The following is a 25147-nucleotide window of genomic DNA, read 5'->3' on the forward strand; positions in this document are numbered from 1 at the left end:
CAAGGAATTGAGGCTTTGAGAAATGCCCTTGGTAGAAAATGTAATTCCATGCAGCACAATTTCTGCTACAAATTGAGACCCAGGGGTTGAGGGAGCAGATCTGATGCTGATTCTAGGATGATTTTACTCTTTCAGGAGCAGATGATGCCACATTACTTACAGATCACTGAACTTTTGGTCCTCACATACCCTGTAGATGACCTCTCTTTTCCATGGAAATTCTAATGGCGTATTGCTTCCTTACTTTACAAGAGCTTTTCTTAGCTCAGAATTAAATTCATTTTTTATTACATTGTGTGGAAAAGGGTACAAGTCAGTTGATTCAAAATTTAAAGAGAACTTAGGAAGTTTAGCTTCTATATGTTGACAGGTTAACATTAATAGGAAAGAAATCAGAGTAATTCAGCTCACAGCCATAGGATTCCAGGCTTTTTTTCTCCTTCTTGTTTTCCTTTCTCCCCCCTAGTAGTAAGATATCTGGCACAGTCCTTTAGTTTCAAGACAAGCATTGGTTTACAGTTGGACTCAATGATCCTAAAGGTCTTTTCTAACCTCAATGATTCTGTGATTCTAAATGAGAAGGAAGCTGATCGACGTAATCAGTGTAACATGTATCAAAGTCAGTATTTTAAAATCTAGACATTACTGTCTCTAGTGCCAGTTCTCTTGATTTCATTTTTGCTACTTCCAAATATTTATCTAGCTGTAGAATTTCCTTCACTTGCTCTGTCTCCAAAACCTTTCAAGCGCTCTGAAGCTGCATTTGCCCAGCGGTTTTTCAGGTGAAATCACATACAAACAGAGTGTTTTCTAGAAGGAGAAGATAACACGCTTGTCAGTTTTGACATCAGACAGTTGTGGGATTTGGATTTAGGCCTCTCTTTCTTACCTGTATCTAACTTCTATGGGACAACATGCGAATAAGTTCTTTGAAAATCATTTTTACCTTATTATGTCTGCCCACGTCTTCTTTGACTGGTTGTGGAACTGAAGCCTGGGAGCAATTCAACCTTTTCTCATTCAGTGATGATAAAGGAGTAGAATCCGTTAATGTTTCTTTAGAACTTAGTTATATTTGAGTGCTATTTACTGTGTGGAATCTGAAAGTATTATTAGAGGCAGGCAAGAGCCTGATGTGAAGAACAGTTAAGAGGTAGAAAAATTGATGGCAAATGTGACGTGACTTCTAATCCTATGGTAGCTGTGGTACCTTTTTCTTTTGAAGACCAGATTTATAATAATGATCAAAATACTTTTGTCTTTTAAAAGTAATGCCCTTAGCAGGGCATCTGTTACTTTGATCTGTTTTCATTTGCTGCTGAAATTGTTTCCTTTTATGCTGTTTGTAATCAGGACATAGTACAGAAAGGATAAATTACTGTTGTTTCTGATGAGACACTTATCCAATTGGAAAATAAACTAAGTTATCAATCAGAATTGCTGATCTAATTCTTGTGTGTTGATGGTATACCATCTTGTAAAGAAAAATGTTAGATGTTCTTGTAGATTAAAAGAAGCAAAAACACATGAGTGGCTGTACAGGATCAGATCAGTGACCATCTGCTCCAATATCCTGGCTGTGATAGTGGCTAAGAACAGATGTCTGTGGGAGAATATAGAGAAAATCATGAACATACATGCTACTACTTTCCTTTAGGCTCTTGGGCCCCAACTAATGTTAACTTAGGAACTACCAAAGCCTGGTGTGTTTTCTTCTGGTTTTAGGCATAGTTAGTGGGTTTCTCTTTCATAAAGTTCTCTGGTCCCCCCATCAGCACTGTACAACATGCTGTCGCAAGAAGAATCACAGCTAAATTACTTTTAGCAGCTTGGCACTTAGTGGTATCCTTACATAACCTGGTTCTTGTATTGCAAGAAATGGGTAACAGTGCATCTTCTAAATATCATACCTACAGTCATGATTTTATGCATTTCCTCATGTCATTGGCACAGTGGTCTCTTTTGCAGACTGAAGGTTTCTAACTGGCTTAGTTGCTCCTGGCATGTGAACAGTTCCATACTTTGATCAACCTTGTGCCTTTTGAACTCTTCCAGTTCTGTATGTCTGAGGTAGGCTGCACACACTATTTGAGAGGTGATCTATGTATTTCTGTAGTGATGTAATGATGCTCTGCATTTTGTTTTGTATTATTTTCCTTAGCATAATGCAGTAATGCACTGTCATTTGCTTTTTTGACTGTTGCTGAATGTTGAGTTGATAGATTCATGAATCTGTGAACCATAGCTCCAGGATCTTGCTCCTGAAAATAGCAATATGCTGAGAGCCTTGTATTTCACATGTCAGTTTAGGATTGTTTTTTCCTATTTATTTATACTGAATTTCATTGGACATTTTATTGCCCAGTTGTTAGGTTTTGTAAGGTCCTAGCTGTGATGTCAGGAGCATGCCATTCTGTTGTGTTGTACAGGCTTTCATGCTGGGAATGGATTAATGCAAATACAGCCTAATAACCCACCAGATAGATAAACATTTAATTTGATTCTAGGGTTGCTACACTAGGTAAGGCAGGAGGAAGCAGTATGAGATTCATCTGCAGAAGGTGTTGGGACATCTAGTCTAGGCCATGCTTTGCCAATAAAGGTTGGACCAGATGATCCTTGAGGTACCTTCCAACCTTGTGCTCTGTGATTCTGTGATCTGCTTGGTACAGACAGGCTTAAGGAGCTTAAGCAATAAGGACTCAATCACCTGCTAAGGAGACCTAAAGAGGTCAATGGGATGCTCACATTATCAGCTTAATGAATTCTCCTTCCCAGTCCTTATACTTTAATTTCTGAAATCCAGTATTTTCCTGATGCTACATGGGAAAAGAGCAGTAGCTGCTCTGTCTTGATTGCATTATACATGGTATCTTATTAGTAGGAAGCAGTCTTAAAAAATGCTTCTGTTATATAGGACTAGTGTTTTCCAAGTAAATGAATTAATCTACAATGAACACTTCGTTATGTAAAATGTTAGTGTTCATTCATTCTGTGTATAGGGAACAGAGGCAGGTGTGAGAATATTTACATTCATAAACTCATTAAAGGAACTAATGAATTACACACTAAGAGAGAAGCAGATCTATGCCTTAAGTCACTCCTTCCCTTCTCTGGGGGAGAAAAGGTAGCAGAGAGATAGTAGCATATGTCTAAAAGCAGTCATCTTGGATATTTATTTTAATATCGGTATGCAAGACCATTCTATGTTTCATACCCACTTTGTTGCTGTTCTGTTTAAAAGACTAGAGTTTATCTACTTAAAAGTATAGCTACCCTTATATAGCATGTAGACAACAGGTTTCTTTGGAAGAAAGATACCTGGTTTTGAATTTAAATGAAGTCTTGACAAGTCTTCTGAAGAACTAAGTAGCCTAGAGGACTCTGAGAATAATGGTATAACTGATGATGATGACGATGGAGGTCCTCAGAGATCTTTTACATCATTTACATGTTACTGTGCTTGGTTTATGTATTACATTTGATCGTTCAGAATATTCTTTCAAAGTGATGTTAATCTCAAAGAAGTTTTTATCTCTGTGGTTTGAAGATGAATCATCTTGTCTAATAATCTGACTGTTAGAAAGTGTTTTTTTTAATAACAGTATGCAAGTGCTATGGGACCTCAGCCTGTATAGCACCCATCCAGTACCTAGGGGGGCCAAAAAGAAAGCTAGAAGGGGAATTTTTACAAGGGCATGTAGGGACAGGACAAGGGTTAATGACTTTAAACTGAAAAAGGGTAGGTTGAGGAAGAAGTTCTTCCCTGTGAGGATGCTGAGGCGCTGGCACAGGGTGCCCAGAGAAGCTGTGGCTGCCCCATCCCTGGCAGTGTTCAAGGCCAGGTTGGACACAGGGGCTTGGAGCACCATGCTCTAGTGGAAGGTGTCCCTGCCCGTGGCAGGGGGTTGGAACTGGATGAGCTTTAAGGCCCCTTCCAACACAAACCATTCTGGGATTTTATGACTGATTCTATAATCAGTAGTACCAGCCACTATACAAATATGTTATAAGAGATGTTTCAGGCCCCAAATCTTTACGATGTAAATAGCTAAGGCAGACACGATGCAAATAACAATAAATTTTGCTCCTGGCACATACAGGCTAATTGACCTGCCATCCTGTTATGCTGTTTCCTTGCTGAGGCACTTTATTTTAGCATCTAATGCAGTATGCATGAATAATCTCTAGTCTGTGAATGTGAATTTCTTTACACTTCGTTTGTTTCTTTTGTTGCATTCACCCTTATTCTAAATTTAGCTTCCAACTCTAGTTAGTTCAAACCTCAGGAAGGAATCATTACTTACACTGCATTTGCTATTGTTAATGATTATTACCATCTTCAAATGTAATGGAGTCTTGAAGAAGTGCTTAGTCTGCTATCTGTTGTCTCTGCCCTGCTCCTTGGAGCCAGAGGGTTGATGCATTCCCAGTAGCTCTGCCTGGAGTGCTGCTGCCTGTGGTCTCTGGTGTGACAGTCTTTGGTGTGTTTTCAAGAGAGGGAAGGAACTGCATCTTAATGTCTCCCTGTACTGGGAAGGGTGAAGTGGATTGTATTACCTTGGAATTCTATCCCCTTCTGTGTTATTCCCCTCTTTGTTGCAGACAGCATGTTGCTAAAATTCTGTATAATTCCAGCAGAATACATGATGAATCTTTTTTTTTTTTTCCTAGGAAAGAAAAAGGCCTGTTCTGGTTTGCATTTGGCAAGAATACTCATTCTCCTGTCTGAAGTTCTTTATTTGTGCATGCTGAATGTGCATTAAAACTGTTCCAGTATTCTTAAGAGAATTTGCCTACCAGGAGGCTTTTTGTTTTGAAATTTCTATCAGGCAGTGGATTGACAAAAAAACAAATGGGTTGAGGGACCATTTAGTTTTCATATTTTATGCTCAAGTTATGTACTTTCCCAAACCTATCGTATCTCTTGGGTTATTATTTCAGACTGTTAAAACATTCATGTAAAGATTCAGTAACTACAGTGGTTTTATGTTTTTTAATACGTGGTGATTAGCCTTGACTGAGGGACCTCCCAGCTGCTTGTTCATGCCCCATCTTGGAATCATAGAATCATAGAATAGTTAGGGTTGCAAAGGACCTTAAGATCATCCAGTTCCACCCCCCTGCCATGGGCAGGGACACCTCACACTAAACCATGTCACCCAAGGCTCTGTCCAACCTGGGCTTGAGCACCACCAGGGATGGAGCATTCACAACTTCCCTGGGCAACCCATTCCAGTGCCTCACCACCTGCACAGTGCTCCATCCCTGGCGGTGTGCAAGTCCAGGTTGGACAGAACCTTGGGTGACATGGTTTAGTTGGAAGTTGATGATCTTAAGGTCCTTTCTAACCCTAACTATTCTATGGTTCTGTGATTAGAATGGGAGAGAAGCTGTCCCGTGTCGGCAGTTTCTTCAGTGTTCAGTCATCAGGTTGTAGATGTCCAGGTTTAGCTCCCTTAGTAAACTCTCCCTCATTCAGATACAAAACCTCTATTCTCGTGTGGCGTGCTGTGAAAGTGGCTAATGAAGTTAAATTGACAATTTACTTAACATTTGAGAGGGGATAGGAAATGCTGGTAAGAGATTTTGCTCTGTTGTGACAGCAGTGATTGCGAAGTTGGAAAGGCGCGTTGTATTTTTGCAGTTACCATGGAAAAAGTGTTGGTCATGTGCTGTTACCATGGAAATATTCAATGTAGATTCTAGAAATTAGGAAGATTTCTGGACAGAGTAGAAAGACAATTGTTCTTTTTATAGTAAAAGGCTGCTCAAACTGCTTGACAGTATGAACTGATGAAAGGAAACTGCGGAGGATTTAGCATCTTCATACCTCTGAACTTTGTGAGAAAAAATAAAACATGTAAAATCTCAAAAAATATAAATATCAAGTGATTTGAAACTTGCGGTGAACTGCTTCATTGATGCTCTAATTGATGCTCTCAGTCACCTCTTCTCTTACACCAGAGTTTGCAACCTACCAGGCCTTTTAACAGAATGCGTTACCCCATTCTGCGGCGGCTACTTACTGTCTTGCAGAGGAGCTGGACAAGGTTTAACCACCTTTGCTGCCTGCTTAAAAACCAGAAAACGTTAAATAATTAAACAAAAACATTGCTGGCAGCAGAACATTGTTTTTTGTTCTCTGTGGAGAAGTCCCCTTGAACAGTCAAAGATGCGAAGGGTGAGTCATTTGAAGTATAGCGCAATGCCTTGCAGTAGGCTCTGTGTTGTATGCCATATTGGAGCTCCACAAACTTCAAACAGAAAGGTCGATCACTACAGTGATTACCTTAGACATTGCTTTTAGCCTGGAGCAGAATAGATGCTTCCTTTACTGTAGCGCCTCCTTTTGCAGGTACAGTGCAGGATTAGAAAATTCCTTCTTCCTTCTTCCGCAGATTAAATGTTTAAGCTAACCTTTTCCCCGAGAGAATGAAAATAGAATGGGTTTTTAAAAGATAAAACAGTTTAAAAAGACATTAGTTGTATGTCCATGATGTTGTTTCAGGTATTATCTATTCCTTTCTCAAATAAAGGAAAACTTGTGCCTTTTATATAAAATGAAAAATCTAATGCCATGCAGTTCTTCATGCTTGGTTTTCATGTTTTGCTTTGCAGTTTTGCACACAAATCAGTGACAACTTTTGCTCTGGATACAGAACTGGCCAAAATCATTCATCAATTTGAAAAGAATATTTTTCCTCAAGTAAACCCTTTTTATTCTCATTAAAAATAGTGTCTCAAATAGATTTATGCTGAGTTGTGTTGGCAGGCTGTCTTGAATTTATTAGCATATTATTGCCTCAAAACTTAGGCTAATAAATACATTCGCGTCAGTATCAGTTGGCTTTTAAGAGATTCTAAGAGCTGGTCTAGGAGTGGCTTGATACTCGTTATTTCTTGTGTAAGTCAGAAATAAAATACTTCCTAGCCTGTGGAGAATTCTTTCATGCTCTCATTTCACTTTGTTTTCTCTGCTCTTTATAGGTTAGATCAGTGTATGATTTTATATAGATATAAGAGAAAAGACTTTCCTAATTTTAGTTGAATATTCATAAAAACTAGGTTTAGCTGATGTGCTGTCCAGTTTTCCAAGAGAGACGATTGTCTTCCCATGTGTAGCTACTGTGTTCAAACACCACTACCCCTTCTGATTTTTGTATCAGTTAGATGCTGCTGATGGATTTTTCTGCAGTGGACCCACATGGAACAAATATGTTTCAATATTTAATATTAAGGAATACTCTTAGTTTCAGTGTTCATAGAATTTAAAAGAAGAATTCAAACAATAAGGAAAACCAGGCTAATGCTACGAATGTTTCAAAGTAGTGCAGTGTGGACATGTTCCTCTCATGCTCTGGTTGCTCTCTTTTGTTTGGGTTGGTTTGGGTTTGTGTTTGTTTGGTTCTGCTCTAAAGTGTAAGTTAGTAACCACTTAAAGTGGAAAAGAAGCAGTGATGATGGAACAAGAAGGTGAACTGGGGTTTGGCCTACATGATCTCCAAAGCTTCCTTCTAACCAAAACCATTCTATGAAATGCATGGGTTATCACACAAGCTGGTAATTGAAATATAAACCTTTGGGATGTGTAACTGGAACCACTGTTGCTTGAATCTGAGACATTATGATACCTTATCTTGTTCTTAATCTATGAGGCTATCGAGAACATGGAACAGGTATTACATCATCTATTTCTCTTACTTTGATAAATCTGTGCGAGTCACTTCAACGTCTGCCCCGTAACAGTAACCTGTTAATAAATTTGCTGCTGAACTGTTTAAAGCAGCGTTTGCAGATGCATAATCAAATTCATGCATGGGAAGTTTTGATTAATTCTTAGTAAATCTGCATTGCACGAGCAGGATGTTCTCCCTTGCCTGTCCTGCTTTCTTCCAGTAGCTGAGATACAACAGGGTATTCAAGACATTGGCGATATGTGTGACCAAAGCTACAACCCTGGAATATAGGGTATTAGTCTTCCACTTTGAAATCCTATCAGGCTGTCCACTGAGGAGAGCTTGATCTGTGCTGGCTGCCTGAAGGTGGCTGGAAATTAATCTGACAGGCAAAAATTTATTTAATTAAAAATTCAATTCATTAAAAGATTAATTAATCTGGCTGGAATTAATCTGAGTGCTTCCATCAGATGGTTGGCCACCCAGATTAATTTAGGAAGACTGCAAGTTTTGTGGTCCTGTAAATTCGTGAGGGGCTTTGTTGTATTTGCATCTTACATCTAACAAAACTCTAAATGCCTGGTCTTAATGTATAGTACATAATGTCTGCTCATACAGAGCTTTTTTTCTGCTCTTATACTGCCTGGTGATCTCACTATAATTCCTGATTTAGAATTGCTGCATTTAGTGACTAAAGGCTCTGTCTACATTAAGATGAGGCAGTAGGAATGGATTGATATGTAGAAGCACTTGGTGCTAAAGCTCTTGCATTTCACTGGGGTAATTCAGATAATTTACCTGTGTCCATACTTACTCTGGCTCTCTGTATAAGGGATCTCCTCTGCCTGTGACCCAAATTTGTCTGGAGGGCTGCTTGTTGGTGTAGACTATTATGCCCCGTTAGGAATTGGAGTATGTGACCTGTATGTACCCTGGGATTGAAGTCTTTGGTTTTGTTTTCTTTACTCCAAGAAGAATCTATTTTGTACACACTGAAACTGCTCTGCAAACCCAAGTACATGGGGGTGACGATGATATTTGCTTCAAAACCATACCACCAAAACATGAGGTGTAGCAATGGGAATGGAATGTGATACCAGCAAATACAATTTGATCGGAGCAGTTTCAAACCATGAAATCCCTTTGGGTTTTGTGTAGTAATTTGGTGTTTCCCACATGTTTAGATAGCTCCAGTATGTGAGATTTTGCTTGTATTTCAGTGGTGTTTGTGGATTGCTGTTTCTGTGCACAGCATAAAGGAACAAAATCCTGCTCTTTGGACTACGTGTAAATCTAAATAATAAAAATTGTGAGTCTAGTTTTAGTGTATGTTAAAACTTAAGTATTTTATTTTTTCTTTTTTTGTTCTTACTGTTTTTGATTCAATTTTCACACAATTTAATAGTTTGTGCTTAGAATATAGCTTTGGTAGGATGAAAAACGTAAATACGCCGCAGTGTATTAATTTAACTTCAAGTTATACAAGCTTGGCAGCAATAAAAGTTGCTACTAAGTTGTCATATTGTCTTTTATTGCTCTGCCTTATGCCAGTACACAGACTGGTAGTAAATGCCAAACTGAGGGCATTGCTCTAAGGATATAATTTCTGTTAAGCTTTTTCTTGGTTATTAAAATGCAAAGCTCAGTTTCTATTCTGCTTTTCTTATACATGAGAAATAGTTTATGTATTACATCAGTAGATGGTGCAGAATGTGACTCCTCTATTTTCTATTATTTTCCACAGTATGTACTTGAAAAAGGTATCCTAAGGGCTCATGTTGGAATTTAGTTTAAAAGATACTAAGCAACTGATAGGGCCTCTCTCATGGAAAACAAACATTTATTCTTGTTATCTTTTAATATGGTAAACATTAAACCTAATTTGATATTATTAAGACATCTCTGTTGCAATATTCCAATTGCAGTGACCTTCAGTGAGTTTTTGTTCTATTACTCTTTGAGTATATTTGGCTTCTAGAGAAAAATGTGTCAGAATAATCTTTTTGTTTTGCCTTTTTGTATAAAGCCTGAATTTGGTGTATTTTCTCTCCCTTTGATGATAAATTTGTTCCAATAAAACAGAACATTAGACAACCAAAAGTAATTTCATTTATTCTGTTCCCAGATGGAATCAGTGTTAGTGGACTTCCACTCTCCAGTCCTTTTCGGCAGGTTGTCAAACCGAGAGTAGAGACTAAACCTATTAATCCCCAAGAAAGCAGCAAAGCTGGTGACTTCAGTCATGTGAAGGTAAGTGAGTGACATCAGAATAAGTAATAAACGTGGTGTTTATAGGGCTGTGTTATGGTTTGTTCTGTGATTAAAAATAAAGGTTTCTTTGCTTCATAAATATTTCCTTTGTTTTTTTTTTAAGAACAGCTTGATGTTTTGTGTTTGGGTTGCTCCATTAGAGCAAACAGACAAAAAGCTCTAACAGGAGGAGTTGTGGAGTTGGTTATCAGTATGGTATACTCAAGGAATTATCAGTTCTTCGCCTTATGTTGCTTTCTTATGTTGCGTACTCTGAAGGAAGGTGCTTCTGAATGAATTCTTGGTTTTGTTGTTTTGAAATGTATGGAAGATTGTTGTACCTTCTAAGCCATTTGGGATCAAAGTCTTGCCTTCATACTTCTGGAAGGAAGCCTTTTAGAGGTGTTCTTATAAGTAATAGAATAGTTGAGAGAGCCAAAAGGAAAGTAAATAGAAGTAGCAGGATGAAAGAACAATCGTGTAGGTAGAAGCTGCCCTGTGCTTAGTGAGAGAGACTTTTCCCTGGGGTAAGCTGCTGTTTGTTTTTGATCTTGCCTGTTGGACATGTGAACTTCCTATTCTCAGCAGTGCAATAAGAACAGCTTCATACTGGCCAGAGTTGCAGAAGATATAATTTAAAGTGATGATAACAAAGAATGTCAAAAATAATACTGTAGAACTTCACTGGTCTCTTCCATGGCTTTGGCGGATGTTTTGCATGCCTTGCAGTACTTGATACGTTTCCTACATGGGTCTGTATTCTCTGTCCATTCAGACAGAATTTAGATTGAGTTTTGTACAATGCAGTACATGACCTAGTGTGCCTTTGGCTGAGAAGCAAACATCAGCCTTGCTTTTCTCAGTAATTTGCTTTGCGTGTGAATTTGCATTCTTTTTGGTGAGATATTTTTTACAATTCTATTTGATCAATAAACAGGTGAAGCTGTTAATTTTTAAGTATATTTCTTTTAGACCATTAGCACTGCTAATTCATCATCACTTGATGTGCAGTACCGGAAGGATGGTGACAGCATGTGACGGATGATAAAAAATTAGGAAAGCCTTTCTTTGTATTTTATGACATAGCAAGGTATTTCCCAATTGCTCGTAAGTATAAATCGGCATGACTGAGGAAACAATTTAATACTTCAGTGAGTAAAATGTCCAGTATTAACTTTTAAGCTTAGAGGTTTGTGTAGTATGTCTGATCTATAGACACGTCTGACTTAGGGAAGCAAGGGGAATGTTATGTGGAAATAGGACTAAAACTCCAGAAATGGAAAACTTCTTTGCACTAAATACATGGAAAAAAACACCCCATTTTGGTGCCCTTTTTCCTTGTCAGCCAGTTGTCCTGGCAACCAAGAAGTTGCTGGTTCACAGTGATCTATGTGATTGTGTTACAAGAGTGTTGAAGAGCTGTAAAGCAGTAACTTAGTTTTTAATGGTGTACAGTGAAACAGTCTGGATGGAATACATGTGCTTGATTCAGTTTTTGGGTATCTGGAATGAATTCTCAGTTACTCAGTTGGCATTTTATGATGGAAGGATCTTGCAGGTCATCAAATCTGTGTTCAGTAGAGAATATACATTCCAATAGTATTAAGGGGTTCCTTGCTCTGTAAAGTTACCTGTGTTTTGAGCCTAACTATTAGGACTGCTGTACAGCTCCCATAGCCTGCCCCAAACTAACGATTTACCATGTTAACATCTACTCTAAACCAGGCTTAATCACTAACCTTGCTCTTTTTGTAATGTTTAGAAGAGGTGATTTTTAGAGCAGGTGGGAATAAAAATCAGGACAATAAAGAAGTCAGCAGGAAAAGCTCTGGGGGATGTTTATAAAGTTATATCTCTAATTACTTAAGTATTATCATTCTGATCCTGTATTTACAGAAAGCATCCATGGTAGGAAAAATAGGACTTAGTTTTCCAATATTTGTACGATTTGTCTGTTGTAGATGAGAGAAAACCACAGTAAGGTGGCACCATCTGTAGGGTGATTTACTGTTATGGCTTACTGCATTCTAACCAATGTCCATTTCTGTAATTTCCATTTCTGTTTGCAACATTAATAGAAGTAATAATCTTATCTCAGGTTTTCCCAACTAAACTCTTATAAACCAGTTACTTGCTATACCTAGATTTAAAATGCTTATGAAGTTTAGAACTATTTAGAAAGAAGTAGTTTTTCACCAGGCTATTCACATAATTAGGTCTCTGTATACATGGACATACATAGCTGGTACTGGGCAAATGAGGAGAAGAAATTACCTTTCATAACTGAAGAGATTACAGTTGTCTACTGAGATGGCTTCATTACATCCAGGTTTTTATTTCTGCAGTCTACTTCTTCTGTTTAATGCTGGCTATTTCTGTTAATGCCTTCTCTCTACTTTGACAGTCCTCCCTAATGGGAAGAAACAGAAGTACCACCAGTAGTTTAAAAACCCGTCAAATTCCAAATAAACTATCAGGCAGTTATTGTAAATAATTGAGTCTTCTATTCAAAGATAGTATTGGAATGTGTTCTGGTCCAGTTCTTTTGGCTGGGTTTTGAGGAATTTGCTTTATTTTGGAGTTTAACTTTCTTGGTTTTAGACTGGGTATCTTTCAGAGCACGCAGATAGATGTTTGTCATCTAATGCAAACACTTTTGTTCAATCAGAATGTTGTTGTCCAAAATGTAGCAGGTTGGGATATATACAGAAGAGGTGATCCATGATTTCCTTTGAATTTCAGTCACAATTTGATATTTATGAATCTTTCAGAGTTCCCTAGACCCTTCTTAAAAGATATTTCAGTTTCTCTGTTGGTGCAGAACAATTCAGTGCTTGTGGCCTACTGCCTGTGTCCTGCTCGGTGCGACTTGTGATTGATTGCTTGATTATGTTTTAAGGTTTATCTTGTAATAGTCAAGCCAATTACAGTGATTTGACAAGGACTAATGTGAGAAGCAAGTGGGAGTTCTTAAGTTAAGAAACGAGATTGATCTTAAACAATTTGTTTATGTAGTGAAAATGCTCTGCTGTCATTTATTCATGATTTAGCACTTTGTGTCTGTTGTGAATATTCAGGAGTAGTAGTTATTTTTCAGTCCTGCATACTGTGCAGAAGTAGTCTTCATATAAAGTTAATTTTTTGCAAATGAAACTTAACGTACATCAGTGCTTCTCTTGTTGCTGGCTCTGAAACGTCATTGTTTGGGTCTTTATAAGTCTAAATGCTTAAACCTTCCATCCCTACTAGTTTGCCTTACAATTTTGGTGCTTCAGTCTTGGATATTGCCAGCATTGCAGTTGAACATCTCTGCAATCTACAGTTTCAGTTTTGCTACAGGCTGACTTCTAATAAGCCAGTCGCTGGCTTCTGGAAACGACTGTTGTAATGATCTCATAAATTCGGTATAAAAATTGCTTTATGACTTCATCATAAAGCTTGCTTATACCCTCAAGCTGAATAGAATATCGTGGTGTAATACCATGATGTTCATACCATGGGGTAATACTAAGAGTTCAGATGTACTCTTTCCTGCTGTTTGCTACAGAGTAGTTGTGGTCAGCATTGTCTAAAAACCTCGCATCTGTAAAGCAGAGTGATTTAGTCCCTGCTTAGCTCTGCATTGCTGTGGTTATACTGGTACGTGAAACAGTCTGTTTTGAGGCTGAGTCTTACTTTTTGAGTACCACTGCAGTGTGTTTAGATATACAGCTGTTCTGTGTCTTAATGCAAAAGCTGCAGAGAGAAATTCAAACAAATCTCATAATCTCTCAGCAAACAATGTTATTTTTAACCTAGGGAAGTCTGTACTGGTTTTCATGCTTGAAAGCTGAAATTATTTGGCTTAGTCTAGTTCTCAGTGATGGAAGAAAGATGTTATTATTCCATGCCATGTATTATGGCCAAGAGGCTTAGAGATCAGTCTGATCCATGGAAATTTGTTCCTTAAAATCCCAGGGATTTCCGTCATGTAATGATAATTCATTGGTTTTCTGGTTTTGTCACAAGGTGAAAAGGAGAATTATTCATCAAGGATCGATGTAGTGTCCATGGTTTCTTTGGAATAAATCTTCTGGGATTAAGAAGTGCTACATGACATTTGTTTTGAAATTTATATGTTCAGGAGAATTTGTCTCTGCATTCTGAACATGAGTTGTAGTTCCAGAGATTCAGCTGTAGAAACGGGAGAGGTTTGAGTTATCTCATGGACCTACTCTGTTCCGGCACTCTCAATAAATGGTAGGAGGTGTTAAAATATGGTAGGTAGAGTTAATATAATTTAATACACTCTCTTTAGTGTATCTTTTCTGTCTTAGAAGTGTATAAAAATGAGTTACAGGCCTTAATTTGATTTTTTTTTTTTTTTTCCATGTAGTTTTCAGGCTCTGCTCTTCTGGCATGGAAGTAAGCTGTTGACTGAGCTAAATTTTGTATTGTTAATGTTTTTAGCTCAAACTCCTTTAACCCATAATCCTTAAATCTAAGTTTAAGCCCTTACACAAAACAAGTTGGATTTTTTTTTAACTTTTAAATAATTCTCAATCCTGATGAAGTTAGTGGGGATGTTGAATCTGCAGAATTGAAGTTGAGATTCCTTCTTTCTGGTTCTCTGTGATCTTAGGCACATATGTACAAACCAGGTTTAGATGTTCTGCTTCCACATTGTCTTGTTTTGGAATTCAGTACTATGCTTGGAAATTCTGCGGCCCTGAGTTTTCCTTCAGGATTAAACATGTCAAGTCTTATGAAGAAAAAATAAAGGGAAGACACAAGTCTCTGTGTTTCCCTAATAACTTTCAAGCCTTTGAAGAAGAAGATAAAACCCCCAAAGTTCTTTCATTTCCCAAGTGGATTTTTTTAGTAAAATAATATATATTTTTTTAATGATTTATTGATGTTTGAGAGATATGTGCTGGAAAGACATTCGTATTTCCTGAAGTCTGCTTAGATTGGACCCTTGAGCAAAATCAGTCTTTGCCAGGTATGGAAGGTGTTTTTTGTTGCCTTCGTGGCCAAGAATTACTGTTTCCTTTGAGGTAAAGTGAATAATAAAAGTAGAGTTGTTCTGTGAAAAGGAGAGTGGGCTGAATTCTTGGTGGTTGGTACCTGTCTGGCAAAACATGAGTGTCATCTGGGTTTGGATGAAAGCCTGAAGTTTTTGAGTAGTCTGTGTCCAATGCTCCTAACTTTCCTTCCCTGTGCAGTTTGACATTGCTGGTATTCCTTTAAGTGCTTTTGGGTTCTAGAAGTAGTTAGTTGAGTATTCAGCACTATTTCTGCTCACCAGCCCTGTTCCTCTTCTGTGAATTGTTCCACAAAGAAATGAACACTCTGCTGTGCCCTAGAGAGGACTGTTTTTCAGAACACTAAGATTGAATTAAAGCTATTCTCTAGAGCGATGGGAAAAAATATTTGCTGCTCCCCCCTGGAATTGAGTAAATTCAATTCATTTATCTCATCTGGTATTTTACTTTAAGTCTTACCACTGTAGTACCTGCAATTTCAATCCAACACATTTTACAATTTGAAGTACTTATTTTTACCATTTTATTTGACATGAAAGAAGTATTAAAAACTTTGTGTAGTACTGGTAGAAAAATGTGTATAGATTCACTGTCTGCTTGTCAAAAGCACTGTTTCCTCTGGACTTTTCTCATTGTCACTCAATAATAAACAAGAGTTGATAGTCTGCTTATACCCAAACAAATGTCTCATCAAGGCTAGTTACAGCAGGTACAATCTGCTCTATCAACCACACTTCATCTATCTTTCTGCCTTGTGTAAAGATGAACTAAGAAAAATTAAAGTTGACATCAACACAATAAACAGTTTATGTCAGCAGTAAGAGACTCTGCAGTTGTGAGAGCTTCTTTACTGAGGGGACATCATTGGTCTTTTTACTCAATGGCAGTAAAATCCCATTGCTGTAGTTAGGATGTGTCAGTATTACACGAGATGGACAATTTCTGCTAGTCTTTCATCAGCTTGCCAGCCTACGTTTGAATCATTAATATAGTCAGTGAGCATCAACAGCAGACATCATTTGTATAGATGTTACCTGTGCTCAGCATGTTCCAGTGCTGTCATACTGGAAATATTTCTGACCAAAGGAGTTCCCTCTGAGCATCTGTTGTAATTTGGAAGGTAATGTGGAAGAACCCATTTGGGATGGGGATACCCTGAGATCACTGTGAAGTCAAAGATTACTTTGGATTGTTGTACTTGGGATCATGGTAGTGCCTAAGAAGTGCTGTCTACAAAACCAGAACAGCAGTAAGTGGTTATTTGCATAATGACATCACAGTAAGAAAGCAGAAATGCTTAATATTAAAGTAAACTTCATGTCTACTACATGATGCCTTCTTGTATAGAAGGGCATCAGCTGTGTGGAAAGTGAAGGGAAAAATCGAGGGGAAGGTGACTGGGTTAAAGTAATGGAGAAAAGGTAATGATGGGCTTATGTGAAGACTTGCTAAGGTGGAAACTTGAAGTGGGGAGAGGGTTGGAGCAAATGTTTAGAATAGGGTGCTGAAAATCCAGACAGCTCTGTAAGAAATTTAAGGAATGATTAGAAATTGAGATGTTTGAATGCCCTACTTGCATTGGATGTTACATTTCCTCGCAACAACTCTTCCAGAGGACAGAGATCATCTGTAGCCTAGATAGAGCTTTCGGAATGTAAAGTGCTGTGTGCCACATGGTCAGATGTCACAAATGCAGAATACCTCTGTAGATGTATACCTCAGTTTTGCTCTTGAGAGTTCTTGCATGTTTAGTTTTCCTCTCTTAATAAGAACAGATCAGCTAGGTCAGGCAGGGGGTTTAGACCAAAGACTACTCTTTATTTCAGGTGGCTTATATACATGTTGCTCAATCTGTGTACTGCTTGTGTTGTGGATCCTTTAGTAATGAAGAGACGTTGCAGTAGTCCTTGAGATTGCTTCTTCCAAATGGAGACTGTTTCAGCACCAAGAGTACAGTTGATCAGACCTCTGATAGACCTACTCCACTTAGTAGACTTAGTTCACAGCAGTGGACTGCCTTTTGTTGGTACTCAGCCTCCGTGCTCACACTTTGGATTTGGTCTGAATATCTAATTTAAAGCATTTTTTTTTGTCTCTCCTGCAGGTGGATTTTGATTCATTGTATGTACTCCTAAAAGAGAGTATTACCATCCATGTCTGACTCAGAAGCTCTGTAGCGTATTGGGTATCATGCTGTGCTTCAGCTAATGAACCCTTTCTTTAAAACCCTGCTTATTTTATTCATAGTGCTATACTTTGACTGCATGTCTTCTAGTTCTTAACAGACTCATGTTCAGTTATATCAGGTTCTGGACCAAGTGAGCTCAAGTATGTTTATGAAAAAAGCTGTAGGTAACATCTAAAGATCTGTTTTATTCCTAAGTGCAAAAAATCTTAGCCTGAAACACAAGAATTCTTCCAGAATGATTTACCTGAAGATGTGGGAGAGGCTTGCATTCTGTTCCAACTAGAGACTCTTTCAAGCATCTGATATTTAGATTTCATTCATAATGGAAATTCTGGATATTCTGGTTAACTTTATAGACAAATGTATTTACATGCTTCATCCTTACAGAGATTTCATAGAATCATAGAATGGTTTGGATTGGAAAGGACCTTAAGATCATTCAGTTCCAGCCCCCTGTCGTGGGCAGCGATGCCTCACACTAGACGAGTTTGCTCAAAGCTCTGTCCAGCCTGACGCTGAACATTTCCAGGGATGGGGCATTCACATCTTCCTTGGGCAGTGTATTCCAGTGCCTCTCCATTTATGTGCATTGATAAACATGGAATTTTGCCATGCTCACTTAGACTGAACTCGTGATGATAATTTCTAAGGTTTTAGCTTAATCATCAGTGTGTAATTGGCTGGGAGAAGGCAGGTGCTCTGATGGGAAAGCATGCTGTCAGAAGCTGAAATGCACCAGAAAGCAGACCTGTGGAGACCAAATGAGAGGGCAGCTCTGATCAGCTGGAGGATTATCCAGTGCCTACATAAATTGATCCAGTGAAGTTACTATATGTGCTTCTGAAACTAATCAAGATTATATTTCAACCCTTGTGAGTGTGAAATTACATGCAGAGACTGTCATAAGTTAACTGTAACCTACATGAAGTTATTGTTCCTGACACAACAAAGTAGCTATTTAATGATCAGTATCAGAGAGAATTTTACTCAAATCTTTAGATCTGGGCATAGAAAAAAATGTTGCACTGTATCAGATTAGAGTTTAGATTATAAAGCATATCTTGTATTAAACAGTTGGAGAAAAGTTGGAGGTTTATTAAAAGTAATCTTATGGATTTGGATTATTCTTTTCTGTAAAGCAGAATTCTGAATATAAGGAATAGATGGAATCAGGCTTTGCATTTCATTCTGAAATTGCCGTTATTTCATCTATTTCAATATCCTGGTACTACGTAGTATGACACGCAGTTGTCCTCAGTTGAGCATCTGTACATTCCATTTAGTAGCTTTTCATTTTCCAGTTTTCCATGTAAGTTTCCTAAAATTCTTGGCTGCACTTTCATTTTTAGCTAGATATTTAGACCTTAATCCTTTTAACTGTGCTCTAATACAATCAATATTCTAAAAACTTGCTTGAACAATTTTTGTCGTCCATAATTGAACTTGTGCAGTTCTGTTGGTGCCTTAGCAATGCTAAGGGCCTTCCATCTGCACTTCTTCAGCTTGCCTTTCATCTGGTTAATTCAGCCTTTTGTTTCTCCACTTTCTCTTTTCACCTTGTAGGTTTTAACTTGAAACTCCATGCTAAGATCTCTTCACCTTCATCCTCATAGCTGTTAGTTTATAACTTCAGAGCCTATAGATAACATATGGATTCAGATAAGGTGAATCACATAGCAAAACACATCGCAAATAAGTCCTGCTCATGCCTAACAAGGCACTTTTTAGTATCTTTGCTTCTTGTTTTGACCCTAAAAATAAGGGAGACTGCTTTGTTATAGCTCTGGAAAACTGCTACCTGGAGAAAATAACTTTTCTAAGTGATTTAGTAAGAAAAGTAAGTTTACATGCAGCATTGTGAGTGTACATTATATTTCCTTTGACTTAGACCCTAATAATGATGCTGTATTACTGTTATAAATCTTCCCCTGAAACAATAACAAATGACCTGCCTCACAAAATCGTTCTGATGTGACAGACTTAACCACATGAGCTTATAAACAGTCATTTAGGATAAAAACAAAGTGTTCTCCAGAAGATCAGTTTGTGAGAAAGGAGGCATGATCTCCAAACTATGGTAACTGGAATGCTTATTCCATAAATGTGATACCACTTTGGATCCTGTACAGGAATTGCATCCTGGTCATCTTCCTTCACATCCCAAACTGCCTGTTCAGGCTTTAATTTCATTGCTAGGTAGTGGTAACTCACAATGTCTCCATCCTTATTGTATTCATTTATGTAGCTCCTGCACTTTTTATTTATACTTCTTGTCTAGAGCCTATTACCAATAACTTCTCTGAATATATGGAAAAGACATGGATAACAAAGGGTGATTAAGGTTATTTTTCCTCTCTTTGGAGCATTCTGAACATTTAGTTCTTGCATTATAAAATAGTCAGGTTCAAAAAGTAATGATCTAAAAGTTTGCTGCTGAAGTTGATTTCAACCTCATGTTACATTTTTGCTTAAATATTGCTCATGCTTCATATGATAATCTGTTCTTGACAAATGCTTGGTGGAGCTTTTGTGAAATTCCATAGATTTTTATCCATTTAATCTTTTTTCTGTGGTCTTCTAACCACCAGGACCTATTGCACTGGTGAATAATGAAGAATAGCTTTTCTGAAGGCTGAGATAAACACTGTGCCATAGACAGGACTTTCTTAGCAGCATGTGCTTGATTAGTTTAAAATGGCTCAGGTTTTAGTCTGTTGTTTTTTAAAGTACATAGATAAGTTCTTTTTCAACTTGAGAACAAATAAATCTTCAAGTTTGGTTTCTTAATAACTTTCAGATAACTTTCTTGCCTTACTCTTGATTTCTCTATCACTGGCACAGTTCATAGTTACTCTTAGAGGTTTGTTCTAGTGTTTTTGCAACTACCCAAAGGAGATAAAGAGCATCTTGATAAAGTAGAATCTTTAGACTGCAGGTCTGCATTTTAGCTAAATGTGGCATTCTTAATAGGTGCCTTACCCAGGAGTAAGAAGGAGAATGAAGTTTAGTCATTTATCACTATGGGGACTTCTAAAGAGTAGGTCAAGTGTGGTAGATTTCCTCAGAAGAAATTGGAAATGCAGAGTGTGATAGCTGTAATTGGTGCCAAGCCATTTTTGAAAGGGCACATCAAAATCTGCTTTACTAACTTGATTTCATCTGGGGAAACGACTGGATAATCATCACAGCAAGCTCCACATTTAATGTTTATGGGGTAAAACAGCTTTTAAATGTCATAGTTTGCAGGTTTTTAGTAAGGTTGTTTGGACTCATGTTCTCATTGAGGGATTGCTTAAGAGAACTTCAATTTTAGGGCTTTCAGCTGCTATCAGTGAAAACAGGAATGAAATCCCAAATTTTTATGCAGATTCATGTGTAACTGTAGTATTAAGAATAATGTTGTGCAGACTTTATCATTGATCGGTGGTAAAGGCTGACTCTTTCTTGGGCTGAGTAGGAGAAGTTTGACCTTAAAAGCCTTAAATGATCTAAAATTGTCAAAAGTAAGGGAGAGGGTAGTTGTAGTACCTGGGGGGAAAAAGTGATTCTTGCATAAAGAAATGCAGGTTTTACTATTGTGTTGCATGGAATAGATCCAAGTTATAGCTCATAATTTGTTGGCTGTTTCAGGAAACTGGTTTCTATGCATTGTCATTAGCCTGCTGTTCTTGCTGTGTATGGCAGTGACTGATGATGTGAGAAAGGAAAAACAGTTGATGAAAAGAATTCTTATATAAAGAAGACAAAGTGAAAGAATTTGGAGATGCTGATCAAATAGAGTGTAATTTATTAGATTTTTCTCCATGGATTGCTTTAGACCGGATTTTTTGTAGGTGTAAACTTATAGTAAATTAAATTTCTAATGTTACTGTGTTTAAATGGAATAAAAATCTTGTTCTCAGGTGGTAGAAGATGTAGAGAAAAGTACTATGACTGCTACTGTGGAAAAATTAATCCTTTGCACTGGAGCATGTTGTTTATGCCTTGAATATTTGCTATGCTCCTTGCCTTAGAGATCTGTAGTTTGATGGTATATTAATATAAATATTACTAAGTGACTTGGATGTGCATCAAGTGTCTGTAGCCATTAAATACAGTAAACATACCATCCTATGCGGTTGTATTTGTAAAAGCGTAGAACTCATAATGACTAGGTGATTTTAACCCGAGACTATTAAAACGCATTGATTTAGCTGAAGTAGGTCTGGGCAGAAGGAAAAGACAGATGATATAAAGCAGTTAAAATCCATGGTTTCTAATAAAGTGATCCTCAGGAGCAAGGAGGCTTCTAGATTACTTTGTGGTGGTAGCTAGTTTATATAGATTTTATTAAGTTTACTTTCAGTTCTCCTCTATCTTTGTATAAACTGACTAGCTAACTGAGCAGTGCATTTCAAGTATGGTACAAGTAACTTCGTTAGAATTAAGTCATTCCATAAAACTCCATTCATTTTTTTTTTGTTAGACATGATGCAAATGCAAGTAATAGACAATTTTATTACTACTGCTACTAGATCATGTCACCCAAGGCTCTGTCCAACCTGGCCTTGAACACCACCAGGGATGGAGCATTCACAGCTTCCTTGGGCAACCCATTCCAGTGCCTTACCCTCACAGTAAAGAACTTCTTCCTTATATTTAATCTGATCTAATCTTCCCCTGTTTAAGTTTTAACTTAATATAGTGTCTGACAGTCCAGAACAAGGGGTAAATGACTTGCTGAAGATCGCACAGGATATACAGTTAGGAATATTTTTGATACAGCCACTAAATGCGGTTCTTACTGGGACTAGTTTGAGAAACAAGTGGTATAAACCTATTCCTTAAGAGCATAAAAAAAAAAGGAAGGTCTAAAATGCCACAGTTTTCACTGCTGGAGAACTTCAGTATGAGCTTTTCTCTGCTCATCATCTTGATCCTTTTTCCAGAAGCCATTTCTGGAATTTGCCCCTTGCTCCATGCTTGTTTCTGTAGGCAGTTGTTGATGTCTGCGTGTTTTAATTCTTCCATGTTAATTTCTGTTGCACCTTAATGTTTTCTTCTGCCTCTTGTTTGGTCAGACATTGATGTCATCCATCCAGACCCTCTCTCTGAGTTTATATGACAGCTTGGTAGCCACCTGTAGACTGTATTGTTAGCTCCTGCTCCAGTGTAGAATAGCTAAAAATGGAGAGCAAAGGAGTTGAAATGCAAAAAGTTGGAATGTTATTCAGAAAAAAGCTGTCCCCAAATTTGCTAAGTTACTGTATTTAATGGCATAATAACTTTGACTAAGGTTTCTGTGGAGGAAAATACCCAAACCTACACAAACCAGAACACGTAACCCTCAGATATTAGTTTAGTGGCAGCTCTGCTTACCTTACTTCTTTTGGGGAAGTCACTTGCTTTGAGATGTCCCCAGTGAAACTGCTGTGGATATGTGAGTCACAGAGAAGACTGGAAGTGGCAGAACCAGTGGGGACCATTTCCAACCTAGCAGCACTTTTCCAGTGCGTATTTTCTTGAGGCAGTTGGCATGTGAAATCAAAATCATGACAATGACTATAGGAGAATATTGCCTCTTTATATATTGTATCCAAAGGGCCTTGTTTCCTCTGGAAAACTAGAGATGATGACATAACTATGTGTGAAACAAGACATGGCATCTCTGCACGGTGTACTGCCAAGTCCTATTGGGTTCCAGGTACATCACGCTGGCTTGCCTAAATGTGAATGTTCAATCTGCCCTGTAGCAGTAAGGAATAAGATAGTGCATTTGTAATCATAGAATCACAGAATCAAAGCATAGTTTGGGTTGGAAAGGACCTTAAGATCAGATCATCCAGTTCCAACCCCCTCCCATGGGCAGGGACACCTCACACTAAACCATGTCACCCAAGGCTCTGTCCAACCTGGCTTTGAACATCACCAGGGATGGAGCATTCACAGCTTCCCTGAGCAACCCATTCCAGTGCCTCACCACTCTTACAGTAAAGAACTTCTTCCTTATATCCAATCTAAACTTCCTCTGTTTGGGTTTTAACCCGTTACCCCTTGTCCTGTCACTACAATCCCTAATGAAGAGTCCCTCCCCATCATCCTTATAGGGCCCCTTCAGATACTGGAAGGCTGCTGTGAGGTCTCCACGCAGCTTCTCTTCTCCAGGCTGAACAGCCCCAACTTTCTCAGCCTATCTTCATATGGGAGGTGCTTGTGTCCTCCTCTGGACTCCAACAGTTCCATGTCCTTTTTATGTTGAGGATGTCAGAACTGCACGCTTTACTCCAAGTGAGTAATCCAGAATCAAACTTCTAGGGAATACTGGCTGAAAGAGAAAGTGAGGAGGAATCCAGGCATCAACTTAATAATTTTGTTTAGTGAGAAAACCGCCTTCTGTATTCTGGACAAATTTTACAGATGCTTCTCTAATCTCTGTTACTATGATATCCAGCTCATTCCAGCAAGGAATGTATGGGATATGAAGCCAGAAGGAAAACTTGAGAGCAATAACCCGAAATAGCTCTGTTTGCCTGTCATAACAGGGAAGAGGGCTCATAATTGCTACTGTCCAGTGACAGAAGAAAGGCCCAGATCAGTTCTGAGTATCTGGAGAGTGTCTCCCGTGTACAGGGAGCATATGGAAGTGCAAGGGCCATGTCACTGATGCAGAAGCGTCTTCTTCCACGTCTATATCTACATGTTTCTGTTGTAATTTCAGACATGTACACTGCTGCCTTATCCCTTCACTTAGTATTTTCCTCCTTTGTAACACTTGTATGTGTCTACCTATTTCTAGAAAGGTCTTTGCTGGGTAGGTTATTATTTTTATAATAAGCTGTTTGAAGTTGTTCTGCCTTTTGTTGTCGCTTCTCTTCTCTCATAGTATTTTGTACTCACTGAAGTGCTTTGCCATGTACAAAACCCTGGCTTTCTTTTTCAGGAATCTTGCCATCTGTTGAGTACCTTGTACTAGCCTAATGTGTGAAAGTTAGTAAGACTTAGCTCATGTTCTCTTTTCCTCATTTGTTCAGCTTACAGGCTTGCCATCTTACTCAGAGAGAAATTCAAACTGTATGAACAGTAGGCTTTTTAAGGATATGTAGAAGAATAGCAAAGGGGAATAAAAGTCAGTCTATAGCTGGGGCTATAGTGCATTTTCATTTGGCATCTTATTTTTTACTTTGCTTTCTGAGTTCAACAAAATCTCTGTTATGGTGTGTATGTTCTAGATGACAGCATCATGAGGCCGTATGGTTTGGGGCTCACAATTCAATTTTTCTCATGTATTTGAGCATACTCAAATGTGAGGAGTCAGTTGAGAACCACCATGGTGGTAGGCACACTTAAATTTACTGTTAGAAGTTTCCAACATCCCTATTAAAAAGAAATAATAAAAATTAGGTGAGTTAACTAGTTTAAAGTCTTCAAACAGACGTATAGAATCACAGAATAGTTAGGGTTGGAATGGACCTTAAGATCATCAAGTTCCAACCCCCCTGCCATGGCCAGGGACACTTTCCAGTAGACCAGGTTGCTCCAAGCCCTGTGCAACCTGGTCTTGAACACTGCCAGGGATAAGGCATCCACAACTTCTTTGGGCAACCTGTGCCAGTGTCTCACTACCCTCGCAGTAAATAATTTGTTCCTAATATCCAATCTCCCCTCTTTCTGCTTAAAGCCATTCCCCCTTGTTCTGTCACTACATGCGCTTATCAAAGTCCCTCTTCAAAACTTTATCAGAAGACTTTTCCCCCCGCAAGTTGGTTTAACACTGTTATAAAGTGTAAGATTTGGTGAACGTTGTGTTACCAGGCTTATGCCCCTGCAAAAACCAACCCAAAATAAAAACTTACTGCAGTCTTCTCAGTGAATCAAGATTTAATGGTGTTCAGAAGAGTCAGAAAGTCTGTGTATCTCTGTTAATGTTCAGTATGCTTTCCCTCCCTGAAGACAATCTGGAATTTATAAAGGTGGAACTTGCTTTTTGAAATCTAAGACTTCGGGTCAGAGGATTTGGAAAACAATGG

The 25147-nt window shown here is 38.2% G+C and overlaps 1 protein-coding gene across 5 annotated transcripts in view; it reads left to right on the forward strand.

Annotated features, from left to right (window-relative positions):
• The window catches only part of TRAPPC9 (trafficking protein particle complex subunit 9), a 495602-nt gene that overhangs the window by 85972 nt on the left and 384483 nt on the right, over positions 1-25147 (forward strand). For all 5 annotated transcript variants that reach the window (XM_061447664.1, XM_061447665.1, XM_061447668.1 and 2 more), the window contains one exon: positions 9805-9929. In XM_061447664.1, coding sequence (XP_061303648.1) covers positions 9805-9929 — 125 coding nt within the window. The remainder of the gene's footprint in view (positions 1-9804; positions 9930-25147) is intronic.

Source organism: Pezoporus flaviventris, unplaced genomic scaffold, assembly GCF_033815535.1.
Source record: "Pezoporus flaviventris isolate CSIRO_AGI_PZ_B2104156 unplaced genomic scaffold, CSIRO_AGI_Pfla_v1 ptg000007l, whole genome shotgun sequence".
Lineage (NCBI taxonomy): Eukaryota > Metazoa > Chordata > Aves > Psittaciformes > Psittacidae > Pezoporus > Pezoporus flaviventris.